General features: G+C 54.3%; 1 protein-coding gene across 1 annotated transcript in view; it reads left to right on the top strand.

Moving 5' to 3' along the window:
- The window catches only part of LOC105467144 (transcription factor 7), a 33,540-nt gene extending 8,311 nt beyond the window's left edge, over positions 1-25,229 (top strand). The window contains 9 exon segments of the mRNA XM_011716585.3: positions 15,147-15,252; positions 16,045-16,132; positions 19,246-19,365; positions 19,784-19,946; positions 20,056-20,163; positions 20,661-20,709; positions 21,858-21,930; positions 23,254-23,422; positions 23,424-25,229. Of these exon segments, the coding sequence (XP_011714887.1) occupies positions 15,147-15,252; positions 16,045-16,132; positions 19,246-19,365; positions 19,784-19,946; positions 20,056-20,163; positions 20,661-20,709; positions 21,858-21,930; positions 23,254-23,422; positions 23,424-23,594 (1,047 nt within the window). The 3' untranslated portion in view covers positions 23,595-25,229.
- Positions 25,230-27,716: the final 2,487 nt, after the last annotated feature.

Here is a 27,716-nt window from a genome sequence, read left to right as displayed (position 1 = left end):
CTTTCCCAGCTCCCCTGGGACAGTGTCCTCTGGCCTACCCTACCCTTGGGCCCTCAGCCTGTCGATAGACTACACTTTCTCTGCTGTAATCTGGGGTCCACACCCCGACTGAGTCCCTTCTCTATACTTGACCTGGGTTAGCACGTGGCGGGCTCCCTCTGCCCTTCCAGAGCTCAATCCTGGGAGACAAAGAGACTTTCACTGGGAGCCTCTAAGTTGGCTTTGAGGTTCTGCTGGAGTTGGAAAAAGGGCACAGGGGAGGGAGAGGCCAGTGGGGGCAGCAGGGGAGGCTCCTGAGAGAGGGGCCTGCACAGGTGAGAGGGGGAGAACACTCTGGGCGGGGGCCCTGCTGGAACAAAGGAGGAGAGAGGCAGAGGCTGGCATGCTCCACCAGCAGAGGGGCAGACAGAGGCCCAGGATCTGTGAGGGATGTGCGGTGACGCTGGAGAAGAAGGGCTCAGCCTGTGACCTTGGTGCTGGGGCAGCACAGGTTCCAGAGCCTGGGAGAGGCTGATGGGCACATGCAGCATGTTGGCGTCATGGTAGGGCAAGGCGGTGCCCACCTGCAATGGTGTGAATTGGACACGGAGGACAAAGGCGGGGAGAGCCAGCTGCTGGGGCAGGGTGCATGCTAGGAGGCATGGGGATCATGGGAGGAACTTGAGCAGAGCCAAGAGAGGGGTAGGCTTTGGGCGGAGAAGACCCAAGGGTGTTGGGCAGTGCAAGGCAGGGCTACCTCAGAGGTGAGAAGTTTCCATTTTCCCGTCCTTCCATTTGACTCTCATGCTGTCTCGGGGTTCGGGAGCCTAGGGTCTGGCCCTCTGATTACTGAGGGGAACTCTGCCCCACAGGTCAGTGGCTTGCTCAGGTCCCAAGGCCCATTGGTGACTTAGCCATGGTGTGGAGAGCATCTCTGACCAGCACTGTCTCTAGCAGAGCTCCAGGGTCCCTGGGGCTTTGGCAGGGGTGGAGGGTGGGTGTCTCCGAGAAACCAGGATGTTGTCAGCTTCTTCATTCAGGCAGTTTGCTGCCCTGTTTCGCCAACCTGTCATGCTTGGGGTCTGGACCTGGGAAACCGCCTCCCTCCCTTAAAAACGTGTGGCCCGCTTCCGCTGCTACATGCAAGCTGTCTGCCGCCTGGGTGGGCTTGTCCTCCGCAGAGGTGCCCCCTTCCCCTGCTTTCTGCTGGAACATGGGGCTCCTCTTGGCCAGTTCCCCAGGGAGCAGAGGGCCTCCGTCCCTTGCTGGTTAGAGATTCTGGCCTAGGGCATAGCTGGGATGAGCCTGAGTCTGGCCTTCTTCTGGGAGGAGGCCACCTGCTTGGGTTCTGCTAGCAGACTACCCTAGTGCCAGAGCAAGCCTGGGGACACACAGCCCTCACTCTGCAGCCCCGACTCCACAGCTAGAACTCCCTGGAGATCAGAGGAGCAGACTCTGTGAAATAAGCTTCCTCCTAACCCCCCCCACCCTGCCCCCCATTAAAACCACCAGCTTTCTCTTCAAGGGCAGGAAAGCTGTCTGGGCCCCACACCATGTGCTTCCAAATAATGAGTGTGCGGCAGAGGCTCCAGGCATGGATGGGCAGGACGTGGCCCCAGGGAACAGTGGGTGTGGGCTTTGGAAGTTTACATGGTTAGGGCTGCCCCCACTCCATGTCTGAGCTGGTTTGGGTGCCATTGGTGGCAAATCATCTCCTCCCAGGAAACCCAGTTTTCCCATGAGGGCAGGGAGCTGTGATGGGAAGGAAGCCATCCCTTCCCCTGCTGTGTGACCTCACGCAAATCTGTGAACCTCTCTAGGTCTCAGTTTCTTCCTGTAAAATGGGGTGGGAATCCCTGGCCATGGAGAGGCCTGTGTGCTGGGTGGGCCTCAGCCGGGGTCTGCTGGGCAGCTCCCTGCAAGTACTGCTCCAGAGCCAGCCTCCCCATCAGGCAAGAAGGGGTCGTGGGGAGGTAGGGACAGGTGATGGGAGTCTAGGCCGAGGGATTCTGACTAACTCTGACCTGGCTCTGGTGGCAGCGGGCCCAGCCTCCTGGCCTGCTGGGCCGCCATCTGAAACGCATTACTGATGCTTTGTAAACTCCACATCATTTGGCCACATGAAAGCCTGGGACCTAAAAATAGCTGCTCCCAGAGGACGCCCCGCATTGGTGGGGCTCAGCTGACCTCTGCACGCACACCCACCCACCACCAGGCCACCTCCCTTGCCAGGGAGCCCCGACTGGCAGGGCCCCACCCACTCACCCTCGCAGTGTGGGCAGCCACTGCCTGGGGCCAATTTATCTGGGCACAGGTCTCACTTAGCTGGTCAAAGCTTCAGGCCCTGTGGCTGTACCCAGGGCAGAATGTCTGGGAGAGCCAGGAGGAGGCTGCTGAGGGTGAAGTGGTGGTCTCAGGACCCTTCCCCAGACTTGTCATGCCTGGAATGCTGGCGGGAAGCTTATTGGAAAGCTAGTGGAACCATCTTCCAGAAGAGGACACAGCAGCCCCAAGGAGGGGAGTACTGGGAGGGCAGTAGTCTGATGTTTATTTGGCCACTGTCCAATGTTGGATGAAAGAGTCACTGCCAACGTGCTTGTGAGAGTAGGGCACGGCCTGCTCGGGAGACCCCAGTGTCCAGTGGAAAACCCACTAAGTAGGAGGCAGTGCAGCACAGGCCTCCGAGCTGCTAGGGTTGACTCTTTGCCCTGCTGTCTGTGGGTTCCCTCTCCTTATGGTCTCTATGACCAACTGCAAACCACTCTTTTCCCTAAAAATAAACATGCTTATGGGATTGGGGGAAGCTTTGTAGCTATCAAAGGAAATAATAGGGTGTTTTAGAAAATTACATTGTGTTTTAAATAACCAGCATGAAAGTCATTAAGTTTGAAGTTTCATTCAAATCAGATGGCTCTGTGGCTGGCCCGGTGGCCAGGCAGGCAGAGGTGGGTGGGCCCTCTGAGATGCTGAGAGGCAGCCTGTGGAGAGCCTTGCGGCGGTGGCAGCAGTGAGGTCTCTGCTGGCTGGGTACAGCCATGGTCCAGGCTGGCTGGCCACTGAGTGCGTGCCTGGCTGCAGCAGCCACCCCTGAGCTCGCTGGTAGCCTTTGAAGCAGTGGGCAGCCCCATGGGTGGGGGTGTGGGGACAGATGAACCTGGAAGAGCCAAGGCCACAGGGTTGATGGCCATGTTGCAGGGGGTGGTGTCAGGGATGGAGTTGGGATCAGAAAAGGCTGGAGAGGATCTGTGGGGCCCAGGCCACATCTGTTCATTTCACCACTGGATTCTCAGCGCCCACCCTAGGGCCTGGCACACAGTAGGTGCTCAGTAAGCAGTTGTTGAAAGAATAACAACAACTACAGTAGTTCATGTGTCAAGCACTTCCCAAGCACCAGACCTGTGCCAGGGGCTTTTACTCCTGATGGTATCAAGATGGTACAGGTCGACAGGGCGTGGTGCCTCACGCCTGTAATCCCAGCACTTTGGGAGGCCGAGGCGGGCGGATCACAAGGTCAGGAGTTCGAGACCAGCTTGACCAACATGATGAAACCCCGCCTCTACTAAAAATACAAAAATTAGCCTGGCATGGTGGCGCACGCCTGTAATCCCACTACTCAGGAGGCTGAGGCAGGAGAATCGCGTGAACCCAGGAGGCAGAGGTTGCAGTGAGCCGAGATTGTGCCACTGCACTCCAGCCTGGGCAACAGAGCTAGACTCTGTCTCTAAAAACACACAAAAAAAGATTATACAAGCCAAGAAAGCAGGTACTACTGTGGCCTCCCTTTTGCAGATGAGGAAACTGAGGCTCAGAGAGGATAAGGAATGCGCTAATACCTGGCAGAGTCAGGATTTGAACTTTGGTTTGTTTTACCCTGAAACCCATGCTCCTCCCTGCTCTGTCCCACTTGCTGTAGAATGTGTGGAGATGGGGGCACTGTGGGCCAAGAAGCTGGGTGATACCCCTAGCACACTGCCAGATTCATAAGCTGGACCCAGCTGGATTCCTCTGGCCCCAGAGAAAGGCCATTGCTCTCACTGCCTCCCCAGGGGTACCTCATAGCTCTGGGCCTGGGTCAGGGATGACCCCTTTTCTCCCCAGACACCTGGCAAGTTCAGGGCTCCCAGGGCCAAAAGGGCTGTCTTTCTTACTTGAAAGGCAGATGCCCAGGGCTTCCAGAAGAAATGTTACATGGAAAAGTATCCGCAAATGACATTAGGATTGATTCTGATTTGGTGCGTGATGGAAGGACAGTTAAGGCCTGTCTATAGGTGGATCACTTTCTCTTTCTAGTGTTGGTCCTGATGCAGCTCAGGGCCTGCTGTTGGACTCCTGGGCCAGGCACCCTCCTCTGTATGGTCCCGGGCTGGGCTAGGGGGTTTCCTAGGCTGAGTCGTGCAAAATGCTGGATTGAGGCAGCTGAGGGAGTCCCAGCGTATGGGTGCGCCCACCCACCTTATTCCCCCATGGGAAAGCTGCTTAGGAACCAGAGCTGCTGCCAGCCCCACTGGGGCACTTTGAGGGCAGTTTCTTCTTCTCTCGATGCCCCACCGCCTCCCACCCTCTCACTCTGGTCATTGTGGGCCAGCCAGGAGCTCAGTGATCTGGCCTGACAGGAATCAGGCAGTGGTCCAGAGGAAATCAAGGGCTGGCGGCCCCAACCTGGCACAGTGCTGGCGTTCCTGAAAAGCCTTTTTCTTGGGACATACTTGCTTTTGATTTTTCTCCTTTTGTTTCACTTTGTTCTTAAGTAAAAAAGGAATATTAAGAAAAAAGCGGCCGGGCGCGGTGGCTCACGCCTGTAATCCCAGCACTTTGGGAGGCCGAGGCGGGCGGATCACAAGGTCAGGAGATCGAGACCACGGTGAAACCCCGTCTCTACTAAAAATACAAAAAATTAGCCGGGCGCGGTTGTGGGCGCCTGTAGTCCCAGCTACTCGGGAGGCTGAGGCAGGAGAATGGCGTGAACCCGGGAGGCGGAGCTTGCAGTGAGCCGAGATCGCGCCACTGCACTCCAGCCTGGGCGACAGAGCGAGACTCCGTCTCAAAAAAAAAAAAAAAAGAAAAAAGCACAAATATTCATCTAATCCTCATAGCAACCCCATGAGACCTGGATGTTTTACAGATGGGGACCCCCAGGCATGGAGAGACTTGCGCCTAGTGGGTACCGGAGGAGGGATTTGAACCCAGACATCTGACTCGGCATTCGCTGTCCCTCCCCTTACACTCCGTTGCATCTTTGGCCGCGCACATGTGTGTTGCAGCCACAGCTGGGTGCCTGGCTCACCCGTCGCATCCCTTCCCACTCCTCAACCCCAGGAGTTTGGTATTTCGTCCTCTGCCCTGGTTGTGTAATGCTACACCCAGGTGTGTTTCTGAGAGCTGTCTGGGGCAGTTTTGTGTGACCCTCCCCTACTCGCTTCATGAAGGGCTCTCCTGAGGCTCCCATGCAGCTGGCACAGCCCAGCCTCCTCCCTCTGCTCACACTGGGTGTGAGGGCTCGGGCAGCAGCACACAAGGGCCTGGCACCTCCAGGAGCTCCTTTCCATGCCTTGTTTCCCTTTGGATAAATGGCTAGACAGTCCAGACAGAGCCCCAGGGGCCTTGACTGGCCGTAGCTGGGGGAGTGAGCGCTTCATGACCATGGCCTCAGGGCAGGACTGTCCTCCTAGGCTGGTGCAGGCTGCAGGACAGAACACATGACTTGGAGACCCCTGTTTTGTCTTTGCTCCTCAGAGGCTGCTAGATTAAATTGGGGCAAGAATGCAGGGCCGAGGCTGGGGAGGCGATCTTCAAGGCTCTGTCCCTCCGCCCTTGAGCCCCTGCCTTTTTGGGCCTTGCCTGGACTCTGTCATTCCCGGGCTTGGAGCTAGACAAGCCGCGGTGAGAGCACCCCAGCCTCCGGGGGCTGTCCCACCCCTCCTCACACGTGGGGCCAGGGAGCACCAGCCAGACCCTGTGGGAGGGATGACCTCTTGCTTTTCTTTTGGTCATTTATGACTGAGAATCAAAATCACTTCCTTCAAGGACAGAGTGCCCTCACCTAGGGCCGGGGGGAGGTCAGAGCCACACTACTAGCCAATTGATTTCAAGGAAGATGCTTGGCAGGCTGCTGCCAGCAGAAGTGCTGCCTGTTGAGGCCTGTCACTGAATGGTAAAGATCTGTGGCCAGAAACCCCAATGGGCCAGATTCCAATCCAGATCCATCACTGCTTGCTGTGAGACCTTGGGCAAGATTCTTAGCTTCTCTGTGCTTCACTTTCCTCGTCTGCAAAGTCCGTATGCACAGCACAATGTGGTTGGGAAGACGTGGGATTCCGGCAGGGGTGGAGCTCTGCAGACTGCGAGACACTCAGTTGGCTGTTACTAGTGGGGGCTGCCATCTCTAAATCTGCACCTCTGGTATTTTCCTGCCTTTTCTGGAAAACAGCCTGAGAACTCCTCAAACACCTGCATCCCCAGATCCCTGTTTTCCATTCCCTACTGCCAAAGACAGCGTATCTATGAGGTTGAGCTCGGTCCACAGTCCACGCTGGGCTTCTGGACGGCTGGGCACTGATGAGGAGCTGCATGAGTAACTGCCTGGGCTGGGGGTTGCCCAGCCTCAGGGCTGCTGTGCAGTCTCCAGGCTGTGTTGGTAGCATCAACTAGCAGCTCAGTTGCAGCAGCTCCCGGAAGCTTATATTTTCCTCTAAAAACATCCTGTCCTGAGGGGCGTTCACCTCAAAGTGGAGGAAGGAAAACACAAGTAAACGAATGCATAGAAACCACTGGAGGCCATGGGCCAGGCCACTCGGCTAAGTGTGGCTCAGTGAGTTCCAAGGGTGCCTTGGGCCGGGCTGGGCTAGAGCAGGCCTGTGGTTTGCCAAGGCTGCATGCAGGGACTCCAGTCCCCACCTCCGCTGTGGCAGGCCCCTTTATCTGATGTCAAGGTCAGGCGGTGGGTGAACTGGCCACACGCACCTAGCAGAGCTCTGTGCAACTGTGGCAACAGCCTTGTGCCAGCAGGTGAGACTGAAGCCTCTTGGTCCAGGAGGGTGTGGCCTTGCCATCTCCCACCCCTTCCAGCTCAGCTGGCCACGCAGCCACACTCTGTGCTTTTTTCTGTGCTTTGTGGTGGGCGTCTGGCACAGGGCATCCAGCACGCTGTGGGCAGGGAGCTTGCGGGCCGTCCTTTGGAGAGCACTGTGTCCTGGGCAGTGGTGCCTGGAGCGGGGGCTAGGGATAAAAGGGCATGAGCAGGGGCGCCTCCAGCCTGGCTGGCATTCTCGGCCCTACTGGAGTATTATCTGCAGAGATGGGGTCTGTGAAAGCCCAAAAATCAAGGCCTGGTCCATATGTAGGCAAGCCTTGTCCCGCCCCCCGAGCAGTTGATTCTTATAGTCTGAGGCCTTGAGGGGCATCCTGCTCAGCAACTGGGCAGACAGATTCCTTGGCACTAAAGCGCTACTGGTGCTGGACAGTGGGCCTCCAGCTCTAGACACAGACTCCTGGGGAGCTGTAGGGCTGACTGGTGGGCCCTAACAGTGCAAAGAAGGAAAGTGAGAACTGGAGGGGCTGTGCCAGGGGAGCTGGGCCAAGGGCTGAGACCAGCCTGCACTGTGCTTCCCAAGCCACTGCCCTGGCATGGCATGGCCCGGGTGTCTGTCCAAAAGAAGGGGTGCTTTTTCTAATTAGCACAAATGCCCTATGTAAATTAATGGCAGCCCTGATGTTGACTGGTCATTCTGACTCCCAAAGTATTACAGGCAGGAGAGGACAGGGGTAGGAGGAGGCCAAAGGGTCTTAGGTACCAGGTAGGATGTCCTGAGTCCAAGTAGTGGCTCTAGCTCCTCCCAGCTTCCTAACCTGTATGCTGCAGTGACCCTGTGCCCAGCCCCAGCCAGGGTGCCTTATTTAGTGCAGCCACATTCTCCCTAAACACTGGCTCACACACACCTCCCACCCTACCTGCACTGGACTCAACTTCAAGGGCCCAGTTCTAATACATTCCATATAAATAACTTAGGGCACAATCCCAGACCACAGGAAGGACAGGACAGATGAACAGTCAACTATAGCATAGTGGATCGGTGCTACAGAAGGAGCTGGGGATGAGGGAATGGCAAGGGACCCCTTCTCAGATAAGGAGGGTAGGATAGACTTCTAGGAGGAAGTCTCATTTATATGAGTCCTGAAAGATGGATAGGAGTTTGCCAAGCCAAGTAGTAAGAAGAGTGCTCCAAACAGAGGGAATCATGGCCCTCAGAGCCAGTGTCCCCACGTGGCTATAGTACAGAGTGAGAAGGGGAGAATGAGGCTGGCACCACTGAAGACCTGGAGAGCCCATAAAGGGCCCTGGCACTGACCTGGTAGAGGAAGGGCTGTGGAGCCACGGCTGACTTTCTCACCTCACTGAGCCCTGCTTCCCACATGTGTGAAATGGGAAGAATACATCATGCCTGCCTCAAGTGGGTTGTCACACATGGCATTTATGTTAGTCAGTGTCACCTCTGTGTGCTTGGCAAACAGAAGAGTAACCATAGCAATAGCCCACCTTTCTGTCTGGTCAGCCTTTGCCCTGGAGGCAACACAAGGCTCAAGGTGGGGATCTGCCCTTCCTTCCATCGGCTTTTCCCCAAGGCCTCTCCCAGCTCCGGTCCAGGCTTCAGGAGCAGCCTTCCGCTTGAGGGACCTGAGGGAAGAAGTCACAGCCCACAGCCCTGTGGCTGAGGACGGGGGCATGCACAGGTTCTGGAGGCACTGGGATTCTAGAGGTCTTCATGCAACAAGCCTGCTGAGTGCAGAGCCCAGACAGACAAAGAGATGCTAACAAGCAGACCCTGCCTTCCAGGACCCCCAGGCTAACCTCTGCTGGCTAGGCTGGTGGCACCCCAAGCCAGGTCACAGGCCTTTCCACAAGGTGACCCTTAGACTGAAGTCAGGATGAGAGTGGGCCAGCCTGGCCCAGAGCAAGAGGAAGTATGGAACATTGCAGGAGGAAGGCACCAGGGCCAGAGGAGCAGGCCAGCATGGCTGTGCCGTGGTGAGCAGGGGCCATGGCTGGGGCCTTGGGGCCATGCTCAACTACTGCCACCAGACAGGCTGCCAGTGTAGGCAGAACCCCCATCCCAGGGGTCCTAAAACTTGTTGGAGCATTTTTTGGGTGAGGGAAGCACTGGTTCCGGTCACCCTGACCAGCCAGGCTGGGAAAGGGAGAGACTGAGTTTAGAACTGGGACAGTGTCCTGGGCACAATAATCATAGGCCCTTTGCACTGTCATGGGTGTCCTTTGCAGTGTCGTGGGTGTCGTCCCAGCTCTGCCACTTACTAGCTGTGTGACCTCATGCCTCAGCTTCCCCATCTGTCAGGTGGGCATATTAGTTGTACCTAAATATCAAAGGTCTGTGTTAGGAGTATCTGAGTTCAACTCTGCACGGTGCTCAGAACTCTGCCTCACACATGGGAAATGCTCCGCTCACATTAGCACATGCTTTTCTCTAGGCCTGAAGCATTTTTTTGCCTGGCACGTAATAGGAGCTCATAAATACACCCTGACCGAATGGTACCAATAGTGACCAGCTGAGCATCCTGATCTCTTGGGGGGCTGTTTCTGCTGGCACAGTCCCCTGCCACTGGGAGGCGTTCTTGGGAGGGCCTTAACAGGCCTCACCTATGCCCTACCCCCACAGGCTTGAGGCCAGAGGAAACAGCAACTTTCTTCGCTGGGAAAGTGTTGTGGGGCTCAAGCATTTGGGGGTTTTCAGAGTCAACCGTCAGAGGCGAGGGAGTTTCTCTGCTGGCGGTGGCAAGGGCTGTCAGCGTGCGCACAGCCTGCGAGCAGACCGCTGCGGTCTGCAGGGAAAATGCCGACTGTGTTTATTTTTCACCTGAGCCTGCAGGAAGTTGAGGGGGTTGGGGGGTGGTGGTGAAGGGGGATGCCAAGCCAGGCCCAAGCTCGACTTCAGAACAGAGGAGAACTACCTCAGGAGTCTCCCGTTTCCACTTCCTCCTGCCTGGCCCTGCCTGGCTCTCTTCTGGACTCCTGCCTGGCAAACAAGAGGGCATGCTGGAGCACCTGAATGAGGAATTCCTAGCCATGGGCTAAGGAAATAGTTCAAAAGGGTGAGGAGCCCCTGTGGGACAGTGGACTGGAGTGGCCTGAGGAAGTCTTTGAGCAGTAAGAGCAATGCAGTGGCAGGAAGGACCACCTTTGCTGGGAGTGAGCCCTGTCACCAGGCATCCAGTAGAAGGCTGGACAGGCACTGGTGGGACAGAGATGACTCTCAGGGTAGCCCTGGGGTGTCTGGGATGGTGGGGGAGACAAAGGGGCAAAGGCAAAAAGCAGGAGTCTGGGGTTTGCTGATCAAGCAGTATGGACTGCTGGTGAGGCATCAACACATTTAAACATCCCAGCATGCTTTGAGCACTTACTGTGCACCCAGCTCTGTTTGGTACTCTGCCCTCAGAGGGTGAGGGCAAGATGAAGGTGTGCCATTGAGATGCTCAGGGCCTGGTGGGGACAATCACCCTAGGCCTGCCTCCTTCCATTGAGGGCTGGGCACAGTCACCATCAGGGGGAGCAGGGGAGGGGGCCTCCAGTCACTGGGTTTCCCATATACACGCCAGGCCCCAGGTGACCCCACCCTGTTGTCTAGGCAGCCTGGCCCTGAGACAGCCTTGTGCTGGGGCCCTGGAGTGGGATGTTCCACTGGGTGAGGGGGGACATGGGTACCAGGCCATGTGCTGGACGGCTTCCCCTGGCTCCTACCACCAGGCACAAAGAGGGCTGGAGATTGAGGCTAAGAGGCAGCATGCATGAATGTGGGAGGGACTGGCCAGGCCCTTGATGCTCTGCCCTGGAGCCCTGGCCACCCCAGGACCTCCAGCTGCCAGTGAGTTCTCTGCCCCACCCCTGCCCATCCAGCACTTCTCCTGTGGTCTGACAGCAGACTTCTGTTTAGTGCATTTTTTCCCAGTTCCCAAGGAAGGCTGGTAGACAGAATGAGACCACAGCCTGCCAGGCAACACCCCGTAACACTGCCCATCACATGCATATATACTAGGCCAGTAGCTGTAGACTGGTCTGGATTCTCTTGGAGGTTTCCTAGGCCCAGCCTGAGCTGTGCTGCAACCTGGGGCTCAGGTGGCAAAGCTGGACCTGAGCCAGGCCCAGCATGGCCAAGGAGGGTCAGCTCTGGCCTGCCCGCTCCTGGCAGGAGGGCTCTCCATGGCTTCCCGGCCAAAACTCCTGTGGGTAGTTTCTCGGTAAACCACCCACTCGCAGGGGAAGGGGAGTTTACTGAGAAACTTGCCATGGAGCCATGCTCTCACTACCTTGGATCAGAGCCCCAACTCTGGGCAGAGCAGAGACTCTGGGACTGTCTTCCAAGAGCTGGCACCATGGACCCCTGACTCAGCTCCTTAGACTTCCGTGCCTATTCTGCTAGCCAGGCGTTTGGTCCATCCCAAGGGTCAAAGAGCCAGAGCCAAGGCTGGATGGCAAGGCCTCCTCTGAAGCAGGAGCTTAGACTCGAAAGCCCCCCATACTCCAGGCATTTGTGCCCTAAGGTGGTGAATGGTGGAATGCTTTCTGGCAGGATCCAATGTTCCTGAAGGAGTACGCCCTGAGGCTCAGTCTCCGTGCCCTCAGCTGTCACGAGGCCTGGTCAGGGCTGATGCTGTCTGGCTGGCTGGTGCTATTCTAGGAACCTGTTAGGATAAAAACACTCCAGGGGTTTCCAGGAAACTTCCTACTTTAACAGGCCCTTGGCTCCTTCTCCCTGGAACTTTAGGACAGAGCAGAACTTTTGCATCTGTGACCAATGAGGTGAGTAGGACTGGTATTCTCATCTCCATTTTACAAGGAGAGAAAATGCAGCTCCAGAGAAGGGATGAGACTGGCCCAGGACCCTCTAGTAAAAGGTCAGTGAAAAGGTCAACAAGCCTAGAGCTGGGCTTCCCAACCTACCTCACATCATGGCACACTTTCAAAATTATCACTGGAGTAAATGAAGAAGGATGCTGGAGGCTAAAGCACCCATGGGAAGTCCCAGGCATTGTGAACAAGGAAGAGAGTAGAAGGTGCTGGGGTTACAGAGGCAGCAGGGGCCAGATCATGTAGAGCTTTATTTATTTGAGACAGCATCTCGCTCTGTCACCCAGGCTGGAGTGTAGTGGCACAATCACGGCTCACTGCAGCCTCGATCTCCAGGGCTCAAACGATCCTCCTGCTTCAGCCTTCTGAGTAGCTGGGGCTACAGGCATGTACCACCATGCCCAGGTTAGTTATTTTTATTTTATTTTCAGTAGAGACAGGGTCTTGCTATGTTGCTCAGGCTGGTCTTGAACTCCTGACCTAAAGCAATCCTCCTGCCTCAGCCTCCCAAAGTGCTGGAATTACAGGCATGAAGCCACGGTGCCCAGCCCACAGAGAACTTTGTAGGCTCCAGGTCAGGAGATACTGTGGGAAGCCACTGGAAGCTTCAGGCAGAACTGACACAATCTCATTCCTGTTGCTGCTGGATTGAGGACTGGCGGAGGGACAGGAGAGAAGCAGGGGTCTAGGGAGGGGGCTGCTGCAGTCATCCAGGTGCAAAGTGATGGTGGCTTAGACTGGGTGGGGGACAAGGAAGAAGTGCTGGGATTCTAGATACATTTAGAAGGTAGAGCATTAGGATTTGCTGACAAATTGGATATGGAGTATCAGAGAAGAAGTAGTCAAGGATGACTCCAAGGTCTTTAGTCTGAGCAGCTGAAAGGATGGAGTTGCCATTAACTGAGGAAGACAGGGAGGAGCGTTTGGGGCAGAAAGTCAGAGGTTCTGATCTGGATATGTTGAGTTTAGGGGGCATTTCAGACCACCAAGTAGAGTTGAGTAAGCATTTGGAAAGTAGAGTTCCCAGAAGTGGGGCTGGAGAAGAAATGTGGAGTCATCACATGAAGATGTTTAAAGCTGTAAACCCAGATGAGAGGAAGATGGGAGCCAGAAACAAGGTCAGGAAGGAGTGGTCCATGAAGCTGGAGGAATATCAGGCAGTGTGGCATTCTGCAAGCCAAGTGAAGAAACTCTTTCAAGGAAGTGGGAGAAACCATTGTGTCTGATGCTGCAGAGAGGTCGCGTAAAATGAAGACTAAGAACTGACCATTGAGTTCAGGATTGTGGAAGTCACTGGGACTTTGACAAGAGTCATCTGGTGGAGGGATGGGGCAAGAGACTGGCTGGGTTGAAGGCAGAATGAGGGCTGAGAACTAGGGGCAGTGAATGGGGACAGGTCTGCTGAGGTTTCTGTAAAAGGGAGGAGGTGGTAGCTGGGGGAGGATTTAGAGATGGGAGAAATGGCAGCCTGTTTGTACCCTGATGGGAAAGATAGGGTTTACAAAATGCATGACACAGTCCCTGGCATGTGGCAGGTACCAGATGCCTGAAGGAGTTCACATGTGTTCACACACCCTGCAGCTGCCCCAGCCTCTCCTCTTCCTTGCTAGCCATCTATAGGGACATCCGCCCCTGTCTGCCTGAGGAAAGGAGGAAACCTGGGAAGCCCTGTTATGTAAGGCTCCTCCTGGTGGGCAGATGGATGAGCAGGGCCCTGACAGGTGGCAGTGTCAGCACCTTCCCCAAGACCTGAAGGGAAGGGTGAAGCCTGTAGCCCGGAGGCAGGAATGTGAGGAAAGATGCCAGCAACAGGGCTGTTGCTGGCAGGTGTGGGAGCCTGTGCCCAGCTGGGAGCTTCATTCCTTGGCTACAGTGGGGCTCATACCCAGCCTTCCATCTAGGCTTGCCCTGGGCTTCTAATAACCAAGTGCCAAGGGACTGTGCCAGGCCCCCTCACCATGAGCCACCCTTCTCCAGGCCTGGTAATAAAGGGGCCATGAACCCTATTCACTACTAGGAGAGATGCCTGAAGCTCTTAAGGAGTCTGGCTAAATTCACCCAGTCAGGAATTGCACCCACAGAGTGGGGAGGAAACCAGGCCACAGCCCCTTATTACTGACTTGCCCCAAAGACGTCTCGTTTCCTCTGGGCCAGGGGTCAGTGATCACTCATCCATGCTCCCAGCCAACAGCATCCCTGCAGATGGGCTTTTCAAAGTGGGAAGTTGAGCCTTGGTTGCAGAAGATGTCTCCAGGGCCCTGACCCGTGCAGATGTACACTGAGAATACTGTAGAGCTGGGCCTTGGCCCCGGCAGCGACTCCCTGCAGCCAGGTCTCCCTGGGGAGCCCCTCCTTCCAGTCTGCTGACTGAGTCATCTCTTGATAGAGCAATGCAACTAGTGTTAAGAGTCTTGGCCAGGCGCAGTGGCTCACGCCTGTAATCCCAGCACTTTGGGAGACCGAGGCGGGTGGATCACTTGAGGTCAGGAGTTTGAGACCAGCCTGGCCAATGTGGCGAAACCCCATCTCTACTAAAAATACAAAAATTAGCTGGGCATGGTGGTGGGTGCCTGTAATCCCAGCTATTCGGGAGGCTGAGGCAGGAGAATCGCTTAAACCCCCAGGAGGCGGAGGTTGCAGTGAGCTGAGATCGTGCCACTGTACTCCAGCCTGGGCCACAGAGCGAGACTCTGTCTCAAAAAAAAAAAAAAAGAGAGAAAAGAAAAGAGTCCTGCGGTGCTGAGGAAGCAGGAAGTATGGGGGCTGGGCAAGGTTGGCCCTGGAGGAAGCCAGGCCCCATCTCCCCTGAGTTAGGGGATTGAAGAGGGCCCTTCCCTGTGTCAGAAAATCCTGTTAGGCCTGAGCTAAGACAAATGGTCAGACTCAGAATCCCCAGATTGGGGGCTAGAGGAGGAGGAAAAGAAAGCTCCAGGCTGTGCTGGGGTAGGCCTGGGTCCTTAGGCCATGCCCTGCTTTAGAGGGCTGGAGGCTGTAAGCAACCCCCAGACAAGCCAAACCTGAGATGAGGAGGCCAATAAGGGTTTTCTGGACAGAGGAGATGCACCTCCAGGAACTGAGTGCCCAGAAAGACCAAGAGGCTTTCTAGGGGATGGGACTGCTTGGGCAAAGTCTTAGGGGCTAGTGGGCAGGGGCACTGGACATGGTGACTTGAGTGGTATCCCCTTCCCTGAGGCTTGTGGTTTTGGCCACCACTACTTTTCTTTGACAGCTGGGCTTTCTGCACACCCTCACCCCAGTGCCTTCCCACCCTTAGGACTCTCCACACTCACCCACTCTCCTTCTCATTTTTCAGCACAAGGCCAATCAGCCCCCCCATGGGGTCCCCCAACTCTCTCTCTACGACCATTTCAACAGCCCACACCCCACCCCTGCACCTGCGGACATCAGCCAGAAGCAAGGTACAAGCCTGGGATGGGGAGGGGCCCAGTGAAACCAGAGCCTAAGGGCCAAGACCCCGGCTTCTGAGATCAGGTAGCTGGGTCCATTTTATAACTGGAGGACCTGGGGCTGTGCAAACTAAGGGCCCAAAGAAAATTCCAGAAAGGTGGACTGGGGGTATGAGGGCACCAGAAGACTGGAAAAGGGGGTGCTAGGTCAAACTGTGAAGGCTTCAGGTTGAGCTACAAGCCTAAATCTCATGGGTGACCTCGCTGCCAGTATTGCAGCATTGCTGAGAACTGTAGAACTGTAGCCTTTCCTCCCCTCAGTGAGAAAATGGAAAGTGGTGGTTGTGACGGCTGATTCACCTCAGCCTCAGGCAAAGTCATTCTGAAATCCCTCATTGTCAGCTGTGGGAAACCTGCTGACTCAACCCTGGGGGGCAGGTGGAGCCTTGGCTCCCCAGGCTGGGTTCCCCTAGACCAGGGGCCTGCCTCCTGCCCAGAAAGCCAGGCTGGAGTCCCCCAAGCAGAGATGCCCCAATGCCTCCATGCCTGAGTGACTTCAGCTCTGCCTACTGGCCCCCTAACGTCTTAGGCAAGTCACCCCAGCCCTCTGCCCTGGGTTCCCTTGTCTGTCAAAGGGGCACTATTATCACACTGGGATCCTCCTGAATAAACCAGTTTATGTCCGGTCCTCTAGCAAAGCTGGTGGGATCTTAAGGCCCCTGTAGGAGGCTCTAGGTTGCAGTAACTGCTGATGTGGCCTGCCGGGTCAGGCTAGCCCACTCACTCAGCCTCTCTCCTCTGCAGTTCACAGGCCTCTGCAGACCCCTGACCTCTCTGGCTTCTACTCCCTGACCTCAGGCAGCATGGGGCAGCTCCCCCACACTGTGAGCTGGTGAGTGGGGGTCCAATGGGAAAGGGGCACCATGTGCTGGTCAGACCAAGACCTGCCTGCCCTTCCATTTCCTCCTCCATCCCTCTTGGCTGGCCACCCTGCTGCCAGCTCTGTTTAGATGCCAGAGGCTGGCCAGCAACTCTGTCCTAACCTGGCTCCGAGCTAGGGGTCTTCATGTACCCCTGGCCTGCATTCCCCAGGTAGCCTGACATACTCCCTTTGGGGAGGCAGGAGAGCTGCTCCCTGGTCCCAGCCCTGTCTCCCTCAGTGTCCAAGAAGTCCCCTTGGATGGGAGAACTCTGGGCTGCTAAGGGACCTCCAGGGCCATATGCATATATGAAGAAGAAAGGTGGGCCCGAGCAGGGCGGGGACAGCATGAGTGGCCACCAGAGAGGCTGCTGCTTCTCAGCTCACTGTCCTCAGTGCCTACTGCTTTTGGTCCTTTCCTTGGCTGGGCTGGTTGAGGGGCAGTGTCCCTCCCTGTGGTGCCTGCTTGAGCCCAAGCCTCTGACCAGCCTGCTTGGAGAGTCTTAAGGCTGGGCCAGGAAAAGAAAGCCTGGCCTCCTCAGCCAGTAGGCCTGACTATGGGCCAAAGGGCCTGTCCTCAGCTGGAGCTGGGCCTTGGCAGGCTACTTGGCCCTTTACTCATCAACGATAGTGTGAGCTGTGCAGGTCTATAGCCTATTTCAGAGAGCTGGACTGCAGCAGTCACCCAACAGCAGGAACACTTGACTTCCCAGGGAGATCATGCAGGCCAGAGGCCCAACCTGCGGCCCACTTGCCCTTTACCCATAGTCAGCACCCTCCTCTGTTCCAGATTCTCCTTGGACAATCCATTCTGAATACAAATCAAGACTACTCCCATGAATACCCCTAGGATGAAGGTGTAGCAAGATGCTCAAGAGCCCAGCCTTACTGGACTAGACCAGAGTTCCGTGGATGCAAATCTTTAGGCCAGCCTTTCCAAAACATCCCCTAGGCCAGCAGTGCTAAAGTCTAAGAGACTTGAGTAGATTTTACCTACCAAGGCTGTAAGGAGGTGACTTTAGGCAGCCCTGTGCTCTTGCTTCCACCCGGTAGCACTTGGCTGTGAGGAAAGAAGTGGGGGTATTTTTGCCATCTTTCCACTGAGCCCTACTGTGTGCCAGGCAGGGTTCTGGGCACCAGGGAAGTCGGCACTGCTGAAGCTGACTGATCCTTAGGTCCCTGCCCTCTCAGAACTCAGTCTACCTAGTGGGCAACCCAGGCAAAAAACCAGACAGTTATAGGGCACTCTTGGTAGTGCTCTGGTTAGGGACTGTAGGAGCCCAGAGGGGTACCTCATCCAGCTTGGAATCTCAGGGATTTCAGGAGAAAGGGTCACTTAGCCATGGAAGACCTGAAGGATGACCAGGAGTTGAAGCAGGCAAAGTGGTGCAAAACAATCCAGTGTTAACAGTGGCTGCAATGGCCCCAGGACAGGTATCAGCCCTATACCGTCAAAGAAACAGAAGCAGGCTGGAGGGGCCCAGGGGCCTGCTAAGCTGGGCCCCAGAAGGAGGATACCGTTTCCATTCCTCAAGCACCCATACAAGTTCACAGAGGGAAACAGGTGCAGCACAAGCTGCCCTCTGGTGGCAGATGCTTGAAATTCCAGCAGAGGCCCATCTGTCTCACAGGATGGGTCAAGGCCTGCCTAGCAAGGTAGGGAAGTCCTTCCCTGTGTCTGGCCAGCAGCCAGACTGCTAACAGCTGTCTCTCCCAACCACAGGCCCAGCCCTCCTCTCTACCCCTTGTCCCCTTCCTGCGGATATAGACAGCACTTCCCTGCCCCCACTGCAGCCCCTGGCGCCCCCTACCCCAGGTGAGTCCCCTACACTGCAGCCAGGCTCCTGCTTCCTGTTGCCCAGGCTTCAATGCCCACACAAGGCCATGTCCGGGCCAGTGCTTGCCCTGTGTTAGTCGTTTGTCCATCTGTCCGTCTGTCATTTTGCAGCTCCCTGCTGTCCTGTGCCTGAGAATGAAGCTAGTACAAGTGCCAAGAGGCCTCAGCCCGGGCCACACCATGCAGCAGAGCCCCAGAGGCCAGGACAGTACATGCATACGTGGCTCACCCCTTGTGCAGATGTGTGTGCACTCACCTCTGTTCATCCCTACTTAGGACTCTCCTGGGAATCCCCTGAGCTCTGCCCCAAGCTGAGACAGCACCTTTTACATAAGTCCCCAACCTCTGACCCTTAGGGGCTGCTGGCTCAGGGATAACACCTGTGCAAGCAGTAAGGGGCAGAATGGTCTCCACAGAACAGCAAGAAAGTGAAGTGGGAGGTGTGTGTACATGGATCCCTTCACTTAGGTCGTTCCCTCAGTGACAGACTCAGTGCCAGATATGCAATGGCAGGGGATTCCACAGACATTTCTAGCCCACTGGAGCTCACAGCCCAGTATAGCAAGTGTAGACATGGCACCAGCAGCTTAATGGGCCAGCTGAGTGATGGGGAAGCAGGCCTGATGGGTCAGGGAGAGCTTCATGGAAAGAGTAATACATTTTTTGCAAGAGGAAGACAAGGGAACAGCCATTATTGGGGCTGACTGGGAGTGGAGAGGGACAGGAAGCAGAGGGGAAGAGAAGGGGCTAGAAACAGCAGCAGGATGCTCATGCAGGGCTGTGCAGGCCCTTGGGAGCAGCCTGCGTTCTATTGTGTGGATGCTGGGGGAATTTCAGCAGGAGCAGGTCAGGAACATTCAGGTGTTTTTAATGGTCACTCTGGCTATTGGGTGGAGAGAGGCCTGGAAGGGTCAAGCAGGAGAGGGATGAGGCCTCACAGGGCAGCCACAGGCTCCTGAGGCTGGGTTGGTGGGGGAAGGACGTGAGAAGGGGACAGATTCAAAAGCTACTTGGGACCTATGTAGTAACCACCTGAATGGCAATCTATGTAGATTTTTACAGTGTGTCTGTGTAGTGTGCTGGGAGCAGGTATTTGTATTTATCTCTGTGTACTTATGTCTAGGCCAGTAGGGGTAGAGTATCTGTTCACCTGTGTTCTCCAGTCATGTACTATGCAGGGGCCTCCGTGTGTGTCCAAAGGTCTGGCCCATAATTCTTGGCTCAGTGTTAACTTTCTTCCTGCCTCCAGGTTCACCCACCCGTCCTTGATGCTAGGTTCTAGTGTACCTGGTCACCCAGCAGCCATCCCCCACCCGGCCATTGTGCCCCCCTCAGGGAAGCAGGAGCTTCAGTCCTTCGACCGCAACCTGTGAGTGAAAAGACAATGATGGCAGGGGGTGTCGTCAGTCAGGATACACATGCCTCCCCATCAGGCCTGAGGACTGCCACCAGCTCACTGGCCAAGCTGTTTGTGCCTCTGGCTACATGTTTTTGATCCTCAGAAGTAGGAGGGGGTGGGTGGGATGGGGAACAAGGATTTTTCTGAGCCAACAGAGGAGGGGCTCAGAAGTCCTTAACACATGCTTTTCCCACTTGGCTGTAGTATCCCTGTAAGGAACAGTTACTTAGCTGTCTGCTCACCCATTTGGGGGCAGCTAGAAAAGATTCCACTTAGAAAACTCTGGTATCATACACTTATGCACACACTAGGGCCACACTAGAGGAGGAGGCTGCCATTAGGTGGGCACTCAGGGGGCTCCTCAGCAATCTGGATTTGTGCTCCTCAGGAAGACACAAGCAGAGTCCAAGGCAGAGAAGGAGGCCAAGAAGCCAACCATCAAGAAGCCCCTCAATGCCTTCATGCTGTACATGAAGGAGATGAGAGCCAAGGTCATCGCAGAGTGCACACTTAAGGAGAGTGCTGCCATCAACCAGATCCTGGGCCGCAGGGTAAGACCATGGGCAGGTGGGCTGGCAGGGATGCTCCCTGACCCTCTTCAGCCTGGTGCAGCCTGCTGACTCCCTGATGCACCCCACCTGTCCCCCTTCCCTGTTGCAGTGGCATGCGCTGTCGCGAGAAGAGCAGGCCAAGTACTATGAGCTGGCCCGCAAGGAGAGGCAGCTGCACATGCAGCTATACCCAGGCTGGTCAGCGCGGGACAACTATGTGAGTGGCCAGTGACACACAGCAGGGGTGGGCAGGGGACCCTTCCAGATACCATGCCCCAGGCCACAATCTCAGCAAGGAACGCAGAACTACTGTCCTGAAGGCACTGATGAGGAAGGGCATGGAGGGTCTAAGGCCTCCCATGGCTGCCTCAGAAGAGGACAAGCCCACATCCTATTCTCCACTCCAGAATATGCTCACACATGGGCTGTTAGCCAACATTTGATTGGGCCACATGGGCAGAAGGGGAGAAAAGGGTCTGGAAGTCACCTCACCTCCCTCCATTCAAATTGGAGACCAGGATGGGGTACGGGAAGAGCTTCTAAATGCACTCCATAGCAGCCTAGCAAGAACAGCAATCGAGAAACACCAGCATCCCCAAGGTAGGAGGGGCCTGTATGCCCAGAATCCCAGAGGTACCAATGCTAGGCAGCAGGCTGTGGGTATCCCAGTGTCTGCCTCCCAGATCTGAGCATCCCTCCTTTTGTTCCCTGCAGGGGAAGAAGAAGAGGCGGTCGAGGGAAAAGCACCAAGAATCCACCACAGGTGAGACCTTCCCTCAGCAGTAGTGGAGGCTCCTCTCCATGTCCCCATTTTAAGAGCAGCCCTCCTCTGACCCAAAGGGAGGAGCACGGTACCCAGCCAGGAGCCTTCAGGGCCTGGGGCCTATGAAAATAAGACCTGCATCTCACAAGTCAAATTCCCATGCAAGAAACAGCTATATTATACTAAGTCCCAGGGAAACTCAGCAGAACTGGCTTCTGCTGGGTAGAATTGGGTAGACGGTGTATTCCTCTGCCTTGCACCCATGACCTTTGCTAGCTCCACTCACCAGAGAAACTAGCAAGGAACTGACTATGGTTTGATGCTTAGCCCAAACAATGTCCTGGCTAGTTCTGCTGAGATTGGGAGAGGCTGAGCTAGGCCCCATGACTAGGCCCAGTAATCACACAGCCTACTGGCTGGAGCCTGGCAATTTATCACCCCTACTTCAACATTTTTCATGGCAGTGCAAAGTGCTCTATGTAGAGAAGCCCACACTCTGCTGCAGGCCTCCTTCCTGTGGGTGAATTCCTGCCCCTCTGGTAACTTAGACTCTACATCCCTGACCTTCTCAGATGTGCTGTCCCCATACAGGGAAGCTGGAGGCTAGGACTGGGATAGAGCAGGGCAGAGTTCCTAGCCCTTTTTCCAAGGTAAAGAATGGGCCCTTCCTTCCATCTGCAAGTGAACAGGCATAAGGTATAGCCTTCAGCCTTATCTCTTGAAGGAATGTAGGTCAAGAATGAAGAAAAACTGGATAAAATGGGTAGGGGGTTGGGGAGGAGGTGGGTGGCCCTAGGGCAGAAGAGGCTGGATCTCCATGGTCTTCCTTGGGCTCCTCTGCAGCCTCCATGCTGCAAGGGCCCCATAAGCCACAGAGATAAGCCAGACTGACAGGACTCCCTCCCTCCCATTCTTCCCACTGCCTCTACTGTGTAGCTGGGTGCCCACTTTTCCTGATATCTTGGCTCTGGGCTCTTGGGCTCCCACTGGGGCTGGCTGTGCCATGGAGAGGCCCACTCTGCCTATGGGGGCTGTAGGGTGTCTATAACTGGCTAACACTGATGTCACTCTTCTTTCTGGGCCCTGCTCTGCCCCGCTGCCTGCTCGCCCTCTGCCCTGCTCTGCCCCTCTGGCATGGCTGTGAGTAGACCCTGGCTCGCCTAAGAAATGCCGTGCTCGCTTTGGCCTCAACCAGCAGACGGATTGGTGTGGTCCGTGCAGGTGGGTTTGTCCCCACCATCGTTCTCCCTTTGCTTTAAGCTGCTTCCCTGACTCTGCACAATTTCCACTGGGCCTGCAGCCCCCTCCTTTGGCCCCTCAGCCCACTAGCATACTCAGCAGACTGGGGAGCCCAGGCCTCCTGAGAATAGTAGTAAATACTGAACACAGTGTGTGGAGAAGAAGGCTTGGGTCTAAGTGCAGGAGGAGTGGAAAGAAAGACAGAATGTTCCAGAAAGGAAGGACAGACTCAAGAAGGTAGCTCTGATGCCAGCGGGCCTAGCAGGTCCTCAGCAAACAGACAGCTCCAACACCACTAAGGGGGCCTGGAGCCCATTCTCCCAGGCCTCAAAGTCATGGCCCATCGGCTCCCTCACTTCCTCTTCAAGATGGGATCCCTGCCTGTACCATCCTGAGCCCTTAATCTGAAAAAACAAGGTGACGACACAGAACCATCTGGTTGCCAGGCAACCATGTGACTTGCTATCTTGTACCTACTGAGACCAAAGGGCTGAAGAGGCTGGGGGAGAGAAGCCAGGGTACCCTGGGCTGTCTGAGGGAAAGGGCCCACGTGTTTCACCATACAACAGAGAAATACTTGTGGTTGTGACAAAGTTTACCCAACAAGTGGTTAAAGTTTCCTCAGTTTCAGGCCAGGCCTGGCAGGGCTAATACGGAGGGTACTCCAGGCAGTAAGGCCAGTGGCTCTAAGGAACACTTATCCAGCCCCTCAGAGTATCCACCACACTCCCTGTCTAAGGGTAAGGAGGAGTGGAGTTTGGAGTGTGTCTGTGTACCCACATATATATGCACAGTGGGAAACAACCCTGTCTTCAGAGGAAGTTCTATTCCATTCATTCCATCAGAGACAAACTGGCCCAGAGAACTCAAGGATGGTAATGGACAAGAAGAGTCACTGTCCATGTCTTCTTCTCTAGCCCAACCTGAGGACTGGGATGGCTGGGCAAGGAAGCCATAGGCATTACGGCCCCTTGCCTTGGTGCAGATCTGAGTCCCACACACACACCTGGAGAAGCTCAAAGGCTGGGACTGGGAGATGACTCCCTTGGAAGACAGGTGACAGCCCACAGGCCTAGTGACAGAAGGCCCCTGTGCCACCTTGTGGCTGTTCTGGGAACTGCACCTGTCCTAGGTCTGGGCCAGGCCAAGCAGAGTGGTAGTCTGAGGACACTGACTTACCACCCAAGTCACGGGAAGAGAGGACAAGAAATCAGCCAGGCCTGTGCAAAGGCAGCACTTTTTGGTTGTGGTGTATGACTATGAATTCACCCTCTGTTTACAGATAACTCTCTTCACTATTCCTAGGAGGAAAAAGAAATGCATTCGGTACTTACCCGGAGAAGGCCGCTGCCCCAGCCCCGTTCCTTCTGATGACAGTGCTCTAGGCTGCCCTGGGTCCCCAGCTCCCCAGGACTCACCCTCTTACCATCTGCTGCCCTGCTTCCCCACAGAACTGCTTGCTAGCCCTGCGGAGCCGGCACCTACATCCCCAGGTCTCTCCACTGCTCTCAGCCTCCCAACCCCAGGGCCCCCACAGGCCCCCCGCAGCACCCTGCAGAGTACACAGGTACAGCAACAGGAATCTCAGAGACAGGCAGCCTAGCAGGCACAGGACACCTGGCCTCCTCCAGGAGCCTACCCCCTGAGAGAAAGCAACAGAGACCCAGATTGCATGAAAACCAGCCAGGGGTCCTGTTAACTCCGTCTCAGGGTTCAGACCCTGAAGATTCCAGAGGCTGCAAAATTTCCACCTGAACCTGAGGCCATCGATTCAAACTGCTCCAAGTGGTGGGAATCAGATCTGTGTTGTTGTCATCTAATTAAGGGAATCCCTTGTACCTGTGGCTGCCTGCATCTATTCTTTGTACCATCTGTCTTGCCAGCCAGAAGCCTCTGCCTCTCTAGCTTTTCTGCTCTAGGTTAGAGATGGGCTGAACTGAGCCTAGCTACCTTCTCTATCCATCTCCCCCATCCCCCACTGCCACACCCTCCCCATTCATGGACCAAGAATGACCTGGTTTGTCAAACAGCCACAAAGCTCAAGATGACAACTCTTTTAAGGAAATGGAGAAGCTCTGTTTATAAAACAAAACCAGCTGCTACTCATAAGTTGGACCAGAGGAAGCCTCTTACCATGTTCTCAGGAGCTTGCGAGAAGCAGGGAGGGGAATGGAATAGGTTGTTTAGGCCTATCAACCTAAGCAACAGAAATAACCTGACACTACCTTATCAGGCAAGTTGGGGAGCGGGGGTGTATCTAGCTCTATTTCAAATTATTTGGAGGTGTTTACTGAGAAACTCACCGGCCTAAGAAGCTCTGATACCAAGGCCCCAGGCTTGTCACTAGCAGCGCAGTCAACAGTTCAAAGAAGTCATGGCCCAAATCCAGTGTGCACCTCTCCCCACTCACAAAGCCTTTTTCACAGTTCCATTTCCAGTTTATCTATGGCAGTCCAGCCAGCTCCTGGGCAGCTGTGAGATGGCAAACCCAAAACCTCACGACAGCCAGAGCCTGTTTTCCAGCATTCAGTCCAGACCAGCTCCAGTTTCCCCATGGGGCTGCGGGACAGAGGACCATTACAACTAGATCAAGGAGCCCAGAAAACCTCCAGTAGTCCAAACAGGTTTTCACCATAGCCTACTTTAACCCATTTTTGAGCCAAGCTTCAACCCTGAGCCTTGAAAAACAAGTCTTTTTTTAATTTAATTTTTGTTTTTTGCCTCCTTCTCATCGTACGTAGCCTGAATCCAAAGAAAAAGGGCTGCCTGGCCGGGTGCGGTGGCTCACGCCTGTAATCCCAGCACTTTGGCAGGCCGAGACAGGTGGATCACCTGAGGTCAGTAGTTTGAGACTAGCCTGGCCAACATGGTGAAACCCTGTACCTACTAAAAATACAAAAATTAGCCGGATGTGGTGGTGTGCATGTGTAATCCCAGCTACTCAAGAGGCTGAGGTGGGAGAATTGCTTCAATCCGGGAGGTGGAGGTTACAGTGAGCCAAGATGGCGCTACTGCACTCCAGCCTGGGTAACAGGGAGAGTGTGTCTCAAAAAACAAAAAAAAGAGGGCTGTCCATGTACTCACACACCCCTCAAAAAAAGCCTTTTAGTTCCTACTTTAGCCACTGGTTTCTTAGAATCCAAAGATCACATATTCTAGTGTAACACTGCAAGAAGTCTTGAGAAAAAGATTATTGTAGTGTTCAAAATATTTTTGCATTGTTAATACATCATCATAGAAAAACTTTTTTAAACATGAGAATAAAGATACTTTTTACTGGATTTGTTTTTCAAAGCCTGACCCTGAGGAATAAGTTGTTTCAGTAACAGAGCACAATATTATTTCCTTTTCTTCTCCACAGTTAGGAAACTTGGAGTTTGTTCCCTATGGTGCATATGTTCCCAAACCTCCAGCCTGCAGAAACCAGGGATTACACTTGTCATCTCCCCTAAAGGGGTGTGGGCCCTGCCTGCCTCACCCCTGAGAGCTAGGCCTATACTCCTAAGCTTTGCTCTCTTAGCCCCCAATCCCCCCAGTGATGCAGACCCCACAATGATGCAGGCCAGCCTGCTCCCCAGTGCTCATATAAAATAGATCAGTTGGTAACTGCTGTCCATAAAGGCTGAAAAGAGAATCCAACCTGAAGGCCGGGCGTGGTGGCTCAAGCCTGTAATCCCAGCACTTTGGGAGGCCGAGACTGGCGGATCACGAGGTCAGGAGATCGAGACCATCCTGGCTAACACGGAGAAACCCCGTCTCTACTAAAAATAAAAATAAAAAAACTAGCCGGGCGTGGTGGCGGGCGCCTGTAGTCCCAGCTACTCGGGAGGCTGAGGCAGGAGAATGGCGTGAACCCGGGAGGCGGAGCTTGCAGTGAGCTGAGATTCGGTCACTGCACTCCAGCCTGGGCGGCAGAGCGAGACTCCGTCTCAAGGGAAAAAAAAAAAAAAAAAAAAGAATCCAACCTGAAATGACCCAGCTAGGCTCCATTTGACCACACATGACCACTAGGCTCCATTTTCCTCTGAGGGCAGAGAGAAAAGAAAACATTCCACAAGTGCATATCCTATTTCAAGGAAAACAAGAGCAAACAGGAGTCTTTTATAACCTATTAGCACCACAGAATCCTAAAGAAGGATTTTTTAATAGCACCCTCTAAGACACAAAGTATTTTTCATATTTTCACACAAGCCTTTCAGTTTGATAAATCTATAACCCACTTTTTAAAAAGTCATACACACTGTTGGTGGACACGAGAGCCACCATATCCACTTTATTTTTACATTATTTGTATACATTTAGGGGGTACAAGTGCAGCTGTGTTACATGGATATATTGTGTAGCGGTGAGGTCTGGGCTTTTAGTGTGCCCCCCACCCAGAGAGTGTACTGTGCACGTAAGTAGTGTATGTTGTACTCAACAGGATTTCATACCTCATCCCCTTTCATCTCCCACCTTTTGAAGTCGCCAGTGTCTATTATTCCATTCTGTATCCATATACCATGTGTTCTCACTGTGTAGCTCCCTACAACTCACTTTTTACATGACAGTTTCCACCAAGCACACTACTGTCTTCCAGAGACTCATCATGAATGTAAAAGGTGTCATGAAGGCACCTCAATGAGTCAGTCAACAAGTAGATGATGAATGTCAGGCAAGAGGTATTTCACATGGGACAGCCAGTGGGCCACCATCATGCATTGTCATTGTCATTCCACTGAGTTCTATTTTTTGGATTTTGTATTTAAAGATACTTATAAACAAAGTCATCTTTCAGAGCAGTGTCTATTTAAAGTAGGCCACTGGGCCGGGCGTGGTGGCTCACGCCTGTAATCCCAGCACTTTGGGAGGCCGAGACCGGTGGATCACGAGGTCAGGAGATCGAGACCATCCTGGCTAACACGGTGAAACCCCATCTCTACTAAAAAATACAAAAACTAGCCGGGCGAGGTGGCGGGCGCCTGTAGTCCCAGCTACTCCGGAGGCTGAGGCAGGAGAATGGCGTGAACCCGGGAGGCGGAGCTTGCAGTGAGCCAAGATCCAGCCACTGCACTCCAGCCTGGGCAACAGAGCGAGACTCCGTCTCAAAAAAAATAAAAAATAAAAAATAAAGTAGGCCACTGGAAGTTGTAACCGCAGACTTGCTGCTTTTGCTTCTTTCTGAGAGAGTGCTAGAGGACACTAGCCATTCTCTGGACATCTGTCCCATTTTAAATAATTCTGTTCTGGCTACTGGCCTAGTTTTTTTTTTTTTTTTTTTTTTTTTTTTTAAAAAAAACCTACATTCTAACCAGGGCTTATGCAAATGCAAGACCAGGTTGCTGCATCTGATTTGGTGTCTCACTTAGAGTACACAGGGTACATGAACAATGCAGTCTTTGTGTATTGGCGGGGAAGCCTTTGGCAACTCTGTTTAAATCAGATCAGCTTTTTTTTTTTTCTTTTCAGTCTGACTTCATAAACTCAGATCCTCCCAAATCACCCTGGTGCATTCCTATGAGGCCAGAGGGTGACTTGAGATTGCAACCTCAAGTTCAACTTCTAATACCACACCAGGCCCCCTTCACTGCCAGCTGAGAACCAACCCTGTTTCCTGAGACACTGTAAGACAAGATACCTTAGCCTCCCTTCAACACTTCCAGACAACTAGCAGACCTGCAACTTGGGTGAAATATGTTCGTCCCTCCTTTGGTACAGCTGCTCCCCATTTTGTGCTCAGTGGATATGGTGAGGGTTCAGCCCAGCAAGCAGACAAAAAGCTTATGTCT

The sequence above is a fragment of the Macaca nemestrina genome, chromosome 6 (assembly GCF_043159975.1).
Source record: "Macaca nemestrina isolate mMacNem1 chromosome 6, mMacNem.hap1, whole genome shotgun sequence".
NCBI lineage: Eukaryota > Metazoa > Chordata > Mammalia > Primates > Cercopithecidae > Macaca > Macaca nemestrina.
The sequence above is the reverse complement of the archived record's forward strand: the minus strand, read 5'-3'. Positions and strand labels throughout refer to the sequence as shown.